The sequence below is a fragment of the Capra hircus genome, chromosome 10 (assembly GCF_001704415.2).
Source record: "Capra hircus breed San Clemente chromosome 10, ASM170441v1, whole genome shotgun sequence".
Lineage (NCBI taxonomy): Eukaryota > Metazoa > Chordata > Mammalia > Artiodactyla > Bovidae > Capra > Capra hircus.
Genome location: NC_030817.1, coordinates 57,790,482 through 57,803,049, shown reverse-complemented (window position 1 = coordinate 57,803,049; position 12,568 = coordinate 57,790,482). Strand labels below are relative to the sequence as shown.

The 12,568-nt window shown below is 54.8% G+C and overlaps 1 protein-coding gene across 1 annotated transcript in view; it reads right to left on the bottom strand.

Annotated features, from left to right (window-relative positions):
• Window positions 1-10,976, bottom strand: part of PLEKHO2 (pleckstrin homology domain containing O2) — a 22,790-nt gene extending 11,814 nt beyond the window's left edge. The window contains exons 1-2 of the mRNA XM_018054342.1: window positions 10,830-10,976; window positions 4,719-4,868 (exon numbers count right to left, since the gene is read on the bottom strand). Of these exons, the coding sequence (XP_017909831.1) occupies window positions 4,719-4,868; window positions 10,830-10,841 (162 nt within the window). The 5' untranslated portion in view covers window positions 10,842-10,976. The remainder of the gene's footprint in view (window positions 1-4,718; window positions 4,869-10,829) is intronic.

Genomic DNA, 12,568 nt, shown 5'->3' with positions numbered 1-12,568 from the left:
AGGTGGCATTCAGATCCGGCAAGTAGACGATGTTCAGTCCACACTGGCTGGAGGGATGTCCTCAAAGCTCTCCATCCACATAAGAAATGGGCTCTCAGCACATTTCTACCCACAAAGGTAGGTAGCAGGATTGATTCAGATATGCCTAAGGCCAAAGGAGGAAACGGGGGAAGCTGGAAGGGCTTAGGCAAGTGTGCCCGGGAGCCCGTGCAGGCCCAGAAGCCAGGCAGAGATCAGTGCAAGAGGTGGCCTGGAAGGAGGAACAAGCTGAAAGGAAAAAAGGGCTTTCCAGGTAGGGCCACAGAGAGAAGCTGTTTGGGGCTATACGACCTGACTTCACCACAGTGATCCGAAGTTGACTTCCCCAGTGGGCATCTTCCTCCTCTGACCCTTCACCTGGGGTGAGAGGCCACTCTCTGTGGCCAGCACAACAGACAGGGCAAGAGTTCCTTCAAGAGCATCCCAAGCCTGCCACCGTGAGGATTCATCACTAGTAGGACTGGTGGCCAGGACAGTGACCAGTCTCTTCTCGGCCACCTCTGGACACTGCCTGGGCCACCTTCCCTCACGCCAGCCCTGGCTCTTGAGTGTATTCTCCTCCTGGGCTCCACCCCCCAGGTGCCTCTCCAGCAAGCGTGGGAGATGCTCCTCCCTCAGTGGTGGTCAGCTGCTTCCTCTTCTGGGGAAGACCAGGCTGAAACAGCTTCCTCAGCGTGTCACACTCTCCCCCTGGAGACTCCAGGGAAGTAGTTGCATGCCCTGGGAGACTGGCTGGCAAGTGAAGTCAACTCTTGCTGTTGACACCATGCAGACCCAGCAAGAGCATCCAACCAGGGACCACCTCAGGGCTCCTCAGTTTTGGGTGGAATATCTGGGAGGGAGGCAGTTGACTCGATTCTTTGCAGAGGAAATACCCCAATTTCCCTCCATGATAATTCTTACCTACTAAGAAACCCTGACACTTAGCAAGCTCTTTTGCTTCCCTGATTTTCCAGAGTCCCTCAAGCACCCTGAAATCCTAGAATCCCAGGATTTGCCTCATTTTATAGAGAAAAAGACCCACTCCAGTGTTCTTGCCTGGAGAATCCCAGGGACGGGGGAGCCTGGTGGGCTGCCGTCTATGGGGTCGCACAGAGTCGGACACGACTGAAGCGATTTAGCGGCAGCAGCAGCAGAACAGAAAAAAAGAATGAGACCTGGAGGCAAAGGGAACTGCCCTAGGCCACAGACCCAAATATGGGCTTCCTCAGTGGCTCAGCAGTAAAGAATCCACCTGCAGTGCAGGAGACACAGGAAATGCGGGTGTGACCTTGGGTCAGGAAAATCCTCTAGAAGAGGACATGGCAACCCACTCCAGTATTCTTGCCAGGAAAATCCCATGGACTGAGGAGCCTGGCAGGTGACAATCCATAGGATCACAAAAGAGTCGGACATGACTGAGCAACTGAGCACACATAGACCCAAACGTAGGAGCAGCGCCAAATGGAAACACACATCCTCTGACTCCCAGTCCAGAGCCCTTGTAGCACATCACACTCCTTCCAGCCAGAGCCAGAGTACTGGACAGTGGCCCTAGCAGCAGGCTGCTCTGCACCAGTGGTCCTCCAGGTATGGTACCTGGGCCAGCAGCAGTCGCATCACCTGGGGACTTGTCAGAAATGCTCACCTTCAAGCCCCCACCCTATTGAATCATAATCTTGGGGGAAGGGGTCAGCAATCTGAGTTTTAACAAGCCCTCCAGGTGATTCTGATGTTCGCAAAAGCTTGCAAACCTCTACCCTACACCAGAGATTCTCAACCTTAGTGGCACCTGTGTGCTTTAAAAATCCCCATCCCAGGCAACATCCCAGACCAATTACATTAGGATCCCTGGAGAACAGAGCCCAGATGTTAGTATTTTCCAAAACAGCTGACTGTACAGCTAAGGTTTGTAACCACTGACCTACTCTCTCTTCAGCCCCTCAGGGAAAGGGCAATAGGTAGCCAGGGTGACCTGTCTCTCCCATCTAGATTCAAACAAGTATCTTTTCCCATTCCTGCCTCCATGCACCTCTTTCTGATCCTTGGTCTTCAATCCATTGCAGGTGTCTGCACTCAACACAAGGCTGGTAAAATCCACCTGCTCCAGGAAGCCGCCCTGCTCTCCGACACAAGCCTGAGCCTCAGTGCTCTCTCTCCTCTGACACTCCCCATCTGCAGGCATCTTACTAGGTGCTAGGGACACGCTGTCACGGGGAAGGAGCCACCTTTCTCCACCTTTGTTGCCTATGTCTCCTTTCTGTTCCCCTGCCAGTGCCCTATAAGGAACGACGCTCCAGAGGAAAAGTTTGCTAAACTGAATGCCTGACTCAGAGCAAGACTCCAGGTTTCTTCCCTCCGATCCCAGAGAGAGATCCTCACCTACCCTATGTACACAGGCCTCCCCCCACTGGAAAGATATCTGGCCCAAACACACCCTCCTCTGTCTGGAAACAAAAGGTCAGTCCATCTCCACCACCCAGTTCCCCATGGCTGCCTGACCTGGGTCTCCTCTCAACCTGAATCGCTGAATCATCTGGCCCTTCTGCAGCTCAGAAAAATCGGATAACCCAGCAGGCACTGGGCGGGGGCAGCACTTTTGGAATGTCAGCCTCACTGACAGCAAAGAAACAGCCAAGAGTCATTCGCACTCGCCTAGTTCCTTACATCAGAAAGGGGAATTGAACATTTCTCAATTCCCTCTCCTGTGCCAAGCTCCCCCACCCCCAAGTGCTAAGTTCTTGAAAACGCCTTGAGGATTTTAATGGTGACTTTTTTTTAAAGGTGTGATTTAGACTTTTCGTGTTTAGGGGATGTGAAATCCTTCCTGCTTCCCAGACGTGGCCAGATGTAGAGAGGTGGCCCAGGACAAGGCTGGCAGCACCTGACGAGCTGACAGCTGGGGGCCTGTCACTCAGTTCTTATGGTAGCTGGAACTGGAGGAGGCTGTGACAGCCCCCTTTACTTATAAAAATAGCCCCCTGCAGCCACCACAGCATATCCTAATTTGGTGGCAGTGCAGAACATCTGGGGACTGTCTGCACGATTCACCCCCTTAGACTTCTCTGGCTGTTTCTCTGACACCCCAGCTCCATGAGCCTGGGGACTCAGTCAGGAAAGGTGAGGTGCATCTCAAAGGCAGCTCCTTTAAATGCCTAGATCTCTCTTGGCCTGGGACAAGGAAGAACTGACCAGGTCAGCCTGAGGCACACCAACAGGGGCTGATGGGGAACAGGCAGGATCCTCCTTCCCCTGCCCCCAGCCCAGTTCTTCTCCACATACCCATTGGTCAGAGGCACACAGAGACAGCCCTCTTACAGCCTCAACCCCAAAACACAAATAGCATTCCCAAGTAAAGACCACCTTTTCGCCTCAGGTCTTCACCCAGAACTTTATCAACACTTATTCGACACACAACTTCCACATGCTGGGCTGTCTAAATTCCAAGCCTTCCAAATGGAAAGGGGCACGAGTCTGAAGTGGAAAGATGCGGGGACTGTGAGAGGCACAAGGACAGCAAAAGAGGCAACCAGGAGGTTGATGTTACAGGAGAAAGAACAGCTGAGAAGTACAGTCCGGCAGCAGGAACAGCTGGCGCACCAGGGACTAGATCACTAAGGAGGACTGTTTAGCCAGCACCTTCTGCTGGAGCAGGCAGACAGGAATATCCAACATGTCTTAGAGCAGCGGTCCCCAGACTTTTGGTCACCAGGGAACTATTTTGTGGAAGATAATTTTTCCAAGGAACAGGGGTGGGAGGATGGTTTGGGGGTGATTCAAGCACATTTCATTTATTGTGCACTTTATTTCTAATCTAATGCTGCCGCTGATCCGATAGAGGTACTGGTCCTTGACCTGTAGGTTGGGGACCCCTGTTTTAGAGGATTTCCATAAAAAACACGTTTTAGAGTTTACTTGCTGGCATAGCTGGATGGAGAGCTCCCTGACTTTGGGTCTAGATCTGACCTTCTTTCACTGAGCCACTGAACAGGATCTGGCCACCCTGGGCCTCAGGATCCTCCTCTGTAGAATGTGACATGATGGCTGCTCTTCAGGGACTGTGTGAGCATCATCCAAGAAGTTGCTGTTAAGTTGCTCAGTCGTGTCTTACTCTTTGCAACCCCATGGACTGTAGCCTACCACACTTCTCCATCCACGGAATTTTCTAGGCAAGAGTACTGGAGTGGGTTGCCATTTCCTTCTCCAGGGGATCTTCCCGACCCAGAGATCGAACCCAGGTCTTCCGCATTGCAGGCAGACGCTTTACCATCTGAGCTACCAGGGAAGCCCACCGTCCAAGAGGGGTAGGCAAGATCGCCAAACAAGCATGAGAAGTAAGTCTTATTTCTACTCTCATTACTGAGTGGAGCAAGCTTCAGTTTTCTGGAAACTTCACTTAAGTGGAACCTAGCCCCGGGACAGCGAGCTGCAGAGTAGGTGGCCAGCTGAGGAGACGCACGCGTCCCTACCCACATACACCTCAAAGAGCCCTCACCTGGGAGCCCTACACTCACACCTAGAGGTACCGCCCTGTACTGCACAGGCCCAGAGAAAACCAGGCACCTGCTCAAGGTTGCACAGCAGGTCCAAAGTGAAACAGGCCTTCCAGTCCCGGGTCCGGGATCCCTTTCTGGCCTGGGCTGCCCTCACTTGGCTCCCAAACGCAGAACACTCAGACTCAGGAGTAGGCCGGTCCTTACCTCATTCTCGTAGACCAGCAGCTGGGCCTGGCAGAGGAGCAGGTAGCGGTCCTTCCAGAGCCCTAGGAAGCCCCCGCTGCTCTTCTTGATCCAGCCAGCCTTGTCCGCTGTCTGCGCACTCCGAGGCTTCTGGCCGCCCTCCTTCACACCCTGTAACAGAGCATTCGGACACACCATGAGGGCTGCTGCCTGGAGGCCACACAGAGATGTATCCCTCTGCTGGATATCACCCCACATGAATTTCCCCCCAATCCTTGAGGCAGTTACTCTCAATCCAGTATCAGAAATGGCAATAATAACAGCAACCACAATAATAACTGCAGGCACCTTATATTGAGTCACTGTATTATGTTTTACACAAACTGCCTCATTTAACCCATGCAACTTGCTCAAGGATGCTCCTAGGTGGTAGGAGCATGTCACTCATCCACATGTCACTGCAGACTGAAGCTCCGACAGGGGAGGTGACTTACCAGAGTCACGCCACTGGGAGGACAAAATCAGAATTCACACTGGGCCTCTGACCTCGCATTCCCCTCCACCGTTCTGCTCCCCATGTATTCATTCAACCACATCAACACACATGGTACTGAGCACCCACAATGTCATGGGTGCTGGAGTAGGCAGGGAAGAATAAAAATAACACATCTCTCCCCTCTCAGAGCTGGCAACGCAGGGAAGGAGGAGCTGAACAAATAAACACAAGAGGTAAACACACAAACAAGCGTGAAATGCTATGAAGCAATCAGTGAAAGTGAAGTGAGAGGAGGGAGTGAGACGGGATAGTGGGGGACCTGGTTCAGGTCAGGGTGGCATAGGACAGCCTCTCAGAGAAAAGGATGTCCAAGCAGGATCAGAAGGATGGGAGGAGGCAGGCAGGCAGAGTGGTAATCTTCCTCCTCACCCCTGCCTTTCCAGAGAGCCCTCTTGGCAGCCCCTGCATCCGGCCCCAAAGCAGGAGGTTCCACTGCCCTCACCCGCAGCCACCCCACCTGATGAGGGCTGCCTTCAACCACAGGCAGGTACAGCAGGTAAACTCAAACCCTTCTCAAGGACACAGCAGCCACCCTGGAGCCTTCAGGCCAGTCACTGACATCTCGTGTCTCTTGGTTACCCACCTGGGTAGCTGGGTGCCAGGTATAGGCCTACCAGGTGTGTCCAAATTCACATTTAGTACCCAGCACCCAGTACTGTTTCTTTACACATAATGGGTGCTTGAGAAAGACCTGTGAAATGAAAATAAAAATACACCCAATTTGCTAACCACTTTGCTTCAATGACTGGTACCCACAGTGATGAGTGTGAAGGGGAGGGTGGAGGAGAAGGGGCTCAGAGCATGTAAGAATCTACAGGATGCCAGAAGGAAATCAGCACTGACTAATTCTGACTACTTTATAATTTACATAAAGCTTAAAAAAGGGGGCTCCAGTTAAAAGGAGCACATCTCTCCCCAGAGATATCCTGCGGCCACCGATGCTTTTAGAAGGACAAGTCCAGAGAGAAGAGTGGTGAGCTGTCAGGAGTGGGGCAGGGCATGGCATCCCTGAGCTCCATCACAGCAGGGACCCCCCAGTCTGGTCCTTACTGTGGCCCCCTCCCGCACTGCGCTGCACACTCCAGTGGTCAGGAGTCTGAGCTTTGGAGCCCAAGCCACGCAGACCGGAGGCAGGTCACACGATCTCTCTGAGCCTCAGTTTCTTCATTGGTGACATGGTGATATCTACAGAAGTTGCAAGGACTATAACTCCGTGAGGCTGGGGATTTTTGTTTTGTTTACTGTTGTATCCCCAATGGCTAGGTGCTCAATAAATGTTTGTTGCTAAATAAAAAGATACAACATATAAAGCAATGCCTGCTGCTCCTGCTGCTGCTAAGTCGCTTCAGTCGTGTCCGACTCTGTGTGACCCCAGAGACGGCAGCCCACCAGGCTCGCCCGTCCCTGGGATTCTCCAGGCAAGAACACTGGAGTGGGCTGCCATTTCCTTCTACAAAGCAATGCCTAGGACCGCCTAAACTTAGTCAATGGCAGCTGGCATTGCTACTGTTGTCACTGCCTTTCCCTCTGCCTCTCGGGGACCCTGTCCCTGGTTCAGAATTCAAGACAAGACCTATCTGGGCTCAGCTGCTGGGCCTCAATGCCCCCAGGAGCTCCAGGAATATGAGGTGCCCCCTAGAGATCTCTCCCTAACTTATAGACGCAAGAGGAATGGAGAAGTGGAGTGGTCCCAAATGGTGTTCCCGGATGGAGAATGAGGAAGTGAGAGGCTCGCTGGCAGGCTAGTTATGAGCCACCCTGATCAGGAGAAAGGACTTTGGGGCCCTTTGACAAGAAGGGGGGCTCTAGCATCCTACTATGCACCCAAAGCCCCACCCTCATCACTTGTGTTCAGCCCTATGGGCTTTGTGACCCATTGAGGCCTTCTCCACTCAGGGACCCCTGCAAGCTGGCCTAGGCCCAGGGCTGGAGGGGGAGAAGTGGGTCAAGGGAAATCCCACCCCCACATTTGACATGTCACACCCCTCCATTAGTAACTACAGCAGCTGGCCACCCCACCCCACCGCCACACCGCCTGCAGACTTAGGCTTCTCTTACACAAGACTACAGAGCAGCGGCCCAGATCTCCCACCTCTGAGCTCCAAGCTCGCCTCCTGTTTTCAGGGGCCCACCCATGACCCCATGGGATCTCACAGCCCCTCTACTTGTGACCTCTCCTGCCTGCCTCACCCACAGCCTGAGCTGTGAAAACTTCCTGCCAGCTGGAAGCTCCTGGGGGCAAGGCTGGAAGCTTGTGTCCTGATGCATCCTCTCTGCAGGCAGCAGAGCAGCGCCCAGTGACTGCCATGATTGTATGAGCCAGAAGCAAGCCCAGAGCCTTTGGGGATGTGGATATCAGCATGGGGCTGAGACAAGGCACTCGGGGATGGGGGTGACAACTGAGGGACTGGGGGAGGCACAAACCCAAGCCCATGGGAGGGTCTCCTAGCCCAGAATCAATCACAGCAGATACCAGCAGACAGGCCTGGCTTGAGGTCAGAGTCCTGCCACCCTTCACCCAGTCCCTCTCCCTGCCCCTCAGACACTCTCCCACCAGGAGGCTGGCTATCTATGCCCCAGTAAGTTTTAGTAAGCCGCCCCTCCCCTTGGTAGGGCTCAGAGGGGAGGTTTTGTCCTGCTCACCCCAGTTTCTTGGCCTTCTCTCCTCTCGTTGACCAGCTGACCACTCTTCTTCCTGTTTCGCCCTCTCTTCTCCCACCCATCCTCACTCAAGCCCCTCCCCATGCCCACCGTGAGCAGCTTCTGAGGCACCCCTGGGCACCAGCCTGGCTCTGCTTTGCCTGAAAGGGGAGGGTCTTTGGGTCATTTGTTTAAAAAAAAAAGAAAGGAAAAGGAAAAGATACCAGGTCAGCCCCAGCCCTGTGCACAGAAAGGAGCCATGCCAGGGAGAGACAGACCAGCAGAAAAGAACTTGCTGGCACCTCACATCACAGAAAGCTTAGGATAATGACCTTTGCTCTTGGACTGGACTAAACCCCATGATGCTCTGACCAAACTCTGCTAAGAACTGACCATGTCAGAGCCCTGTGATGGGGCAATCAGAGAGAGGAAGCACAGGCTCTGCGTGGGGAACTTCCAGTCCAATGGGCGCAACACAGACCCCCGCACAAGGGAAATCCCCAGTCTGGGGGCTGGGTGGGCATCCTCTGCTTGAGAGGATCCCAGTCCGTTCGGAGGGCTCAAGCACCTACTCAGACGGGTACCCAGTCTTGGCTCTCTGGTAGGGTAAGGGCTTGGGGTTAGTTTGGGAAGCCCTTGCAGAAGGAAGGGTTTTGGTAGGATTGTGAGGAAGAAGACACATATCTTGGCCCAGAAAAGGACATCAAAGACCCTACATTCTCAACCCCTTCACTACAGGATGAGAAATTGCAGGCCAGAAAGAGCCGAAGATTAGCTTAAGGTCCCAAAACCCGTACTGGGACAGGCCACTGCCCTGCCACTCTCTAGACGGGTAAAGGCAAAGGAGCAGCCTGGTGCCACTGGAGGCCAAGCCAGGGAAAGGCATGACTGAGGGGGGGTGGGCAGAACCCCAGGGCGGAGACAGGAAAGCCTGAGTCCAGTTGCAACAATAACCTCACATTGATCACTGCAGCTTTCAAAGCTTGTGCACATAAACCATCACATTTCTGGAATGCCCACCTCCTTCATTTTACAGATGGGGAAACTATGGCCCTGAGAACACAGATGGACAGATGCCCAGTGCCCAGACCCACACTTCTGCACCAAACCTCAACCTGAGGAAACTACCATCCTATTATACGGAGGAGGTCACTGAGGGGCCTTGGCACCAGTTCAAAGGAGCCATTTGCGAGTGAGGTGAGGAGGCCAGCCTGGGGTCATGGGGCAGAGAAGGTGACTACAATCTAAGCAGTGTTTAAGAGAAAGGAGATGGGTACTGAGGCCTGGAGAAACAAGAGGAAGTGGTGGGGAGAAGAAATGGGAGGAAAAGAGGGATGCCAAAGGAGGGGTAGAGAACAGGGAGCCCCTGGTCATGCAGGGAGGTGGTGGGCAAAGCTTTAGATACCCGAGGTATGCAGGGAGCTTTTGGCATCTGGGAGTTAGTAAATGGCAATGTTAGAGACTCAAGACCAGAGGAGTAGAGGGCTGGGTTGACCACCAGACAAGCCATTGGACGAGGAGGCCCCAGGAGAACTTCCCTTAATTGAGGGGGGTGCGGTGGCCAGAGCAGCTCGGAGATCGAGTAGTCCTGTCCCACATCCTCTGGGAGAAGAGGAGAGGAAGAAGCCCAGCCTTCACAGTAAGGGTAAGGGAGCCCCACCCCTGTCAGCAAGAAACCACAGCAAATCATAGTGGCCTGACTGTGCCCCCTATTTCCACCCACTCTGAGAGAAGGGGCTACAATCAAGACCTGGGGAGGAGACCAGGCCCAATATTTTATAGAAGAGGAAATGCAGGCTTAGAGGGGAAGTGACTTATCTACCATCCCACAGAAGTGCAGGGCCTGGCCTGAGGGAACTCAGACAGATACCCCAGCTGCTCCTGGACAGTGATCCCAGGAAGCAGGGAGATGAGCGCGGATGGGGACACAGGCAGTCTGGTCCTCAGCTGGCCAGGGTTGCCCCAAGAGTGAAGGTTTCATCTTTCCTCCCCACCTATCCAGGCAAAGACATAGCCCCTCCCCTGGGTTTGGGAGGGGCAGAAGCTGAGACCCCCTTGGGGGACCAGAAGCAAAATCCTCGAGTCTCAGCAAGCCCCTCCCTAGTTTATTCATTCCACAGTCACACATTAAGTGCTGGCAGCGTGCCTGGAAGAGGGGCTACTGAGGGAACTGAGTCTGCAAGTAAAGGGCGGAGGTCACAGAGTGCTTGACCACACTCCAGACCATGAAGGTCCTGAGGGGAATGAGGGAGGCTCAAGGACCACTGCTGGTCCAGCTGCCCAGCTCCTCCAGGGAATCAGCCCTCCAGGGATGTGAGGATGGCAGGGGCAGGGATCAGCCCTGATCAGGGCCTGACAACTAATCAGGGAAGAAGCTGGACACATCAGGGATAAAGGACCTACAGGGATTTAGGGGAGAAAACGCAACTTCTCCAGTCCTCCAGCCACAGGGTCACAGCCTCAAGATTCCTTGAGACAAGGATTCCAGAACCCACAGACCCACAACACACACACACACACACACACACACACACTGTGCCCTTTTAGGATCCGACGTGGACGGCACAGGGAGTCAGTGATAACAAGGGTTCGAGCCCAGCGACTCATGCTACTTTTAGCAAGTCATCAAACTCACCGGAGTTTCAGTCTCCCCATCTGTCCAATGGGAACAACCAGCACCACCACGACCACAATTGGTGGGAGAAGACAGAAAAAATGAAGGAGAATGGGTCTGCGATCTCTTACTCCCGCTCCTGCCTCATCTCATCGGGCCTAGGCTCTGCCTGGGGGATTGGCGTGTACAGGGTGGTTGGGGGTGTCCGGAGACCCGCCGCAAGAGAAGGGCTGGCTGGAACAAGGGCCTGAGCCAAGGACCCCAGCCGCCGCAAGAGTCTCAAAGGCCCCAGCCCAGGCCCCCCGACTGGCCCGGCCCTCACCTCCTCTTCCATGACGAGTCCGCTGAGGTCCGGCTGCTCGGGCGCTCGGCCGCTCACTCCCGGCGCCGCGCGGTCTCCGATACCTCCATCAACCACCAGCCGGGCGGCGGCTCTGTGCGTTCTGTCCCGCTGGCTGCCGGGGGCCCAAGAAACTTCGGGGGGGCGGGGCCGAGGGCGGGGAGAGGCTTCCGGGGGCCGGGGGCGGGGTCCGGGGAGGGGACTAGAGGGGCCTGAAGGCCCCGGTCTGGGCGGGAAACTAGGACCGGGGCCGGGCCGAGGGAGGAGCCTGGGCGGGGCCCGGCGGGGGCTTGGGACTTGGATGGAGGAACCCGAGCTGGAGGAAGACAGAGGGGACCGGGCGGAGAGAGGTTCCCCTGACCCGCGGAAGGACTGGGACTGGAAAGGAATAAGGGGTGCGGGGGACCGGCAGGGGGAGGGAAGAGAGGAGGGGGCTTCCGGCCAGAGGCGGAGGCGAGGGGAACAGGCGGGGTCCGAGGGCGGGGCCGGGGTGGGGCAGGACCGAGCGAGCCCCCGAGGTGCTGACTGCTTCTGCCTTTGAGATCTCCTGACCGAGTGGGCTGGGGTTGCCAGACTGGGCTAACCCGCCGGGACGGCCCAGAAATGGGGGCAATCAAGAGATTCCTTCTTTCCTCCCTGACCCTGGGGTAGTGGCAACGACCTGGTCCTCCTCCCCGGAATCTCCTGGCAGGGCGGCGCCTGGAGCTCGGATCCCAAGAGAGTCGTCTAACGGGAAGACCTGGGGCTGGGAGTCTGGACTCCCGCGTCCCTTTGCGGATGGAGGTCTGCCTCTGGCTCTCAGGGCCAGAGGTCCTGAGAGGGCCACAGGTCCCCAAATCAGTGTTCTCCTGCCCTCGCTGGGCATTGCTCAGAGTTGTCCACCTCTCTAATTCCTGTATCTGAGGGGTCCCCCCCACCCCCATCCAGCAGTGAATCTTGCAGCCTTGACAGCCTTGCTGGGAAGTGAAATGTAAGGATAATGGTGTTAGTTAGACCTTGTGCCCTCACTTTACACTTAGAGAAACAGAGATCTACAGAGAAAAGATGACTGGCTATATCCCAACCTCCAGCACCTTCATACATGTGTGCGCGCGCACACACACACACATACACACCTCTTCCCTCTTAGCTCTCAGGGTCAACCCTGCCTAATGCCTTTGCAGGAAGAATTAAGTGTGGGTGGAATCAATGGTGACCTTTGGCTCTGGCTGCCATAGCAGCAGCTGTGCCAGTTGACCCAGCTCCCTTTTCACTGCCTTCTACTGGCCCTCAGACTTCCAAGGCACTTCCAGCCAGCATGGAAAAGGGCATCCTGGAGCTCCAGGACCAAGGAGATGGAAGATGGGGTCATACTTTTTCTTCATATCTGTGCCTGGTTTCCTTCATCTAAAGGGATAAAGAAAATCCAGCTCGGGGAAACAGAGACAGTCAGTGTACATGGCAACAACCTCTTAAAGCCACCACATGGTACAAGTCCCTCAACCTGCAGAACTGTGCAGCTGGTGTACCCAATGCCTGAGGACTCAGAAGGTCCTGTATCTAGAAACTCAGGTTCCACCTGCCTGAGATCAGAGACCCTGAGGAACTCCTGTGGTTGCATAGAAGCAACTCATGGTGGGGGTGGAGTGGGAGTGAGGTCAGTTCTGAAATTCAGTCATCTCTGTTGCTACTGAGAGTGAGCCACTGATCACCACTTTGGTCTCAGTTTTTCCCCATCCAGC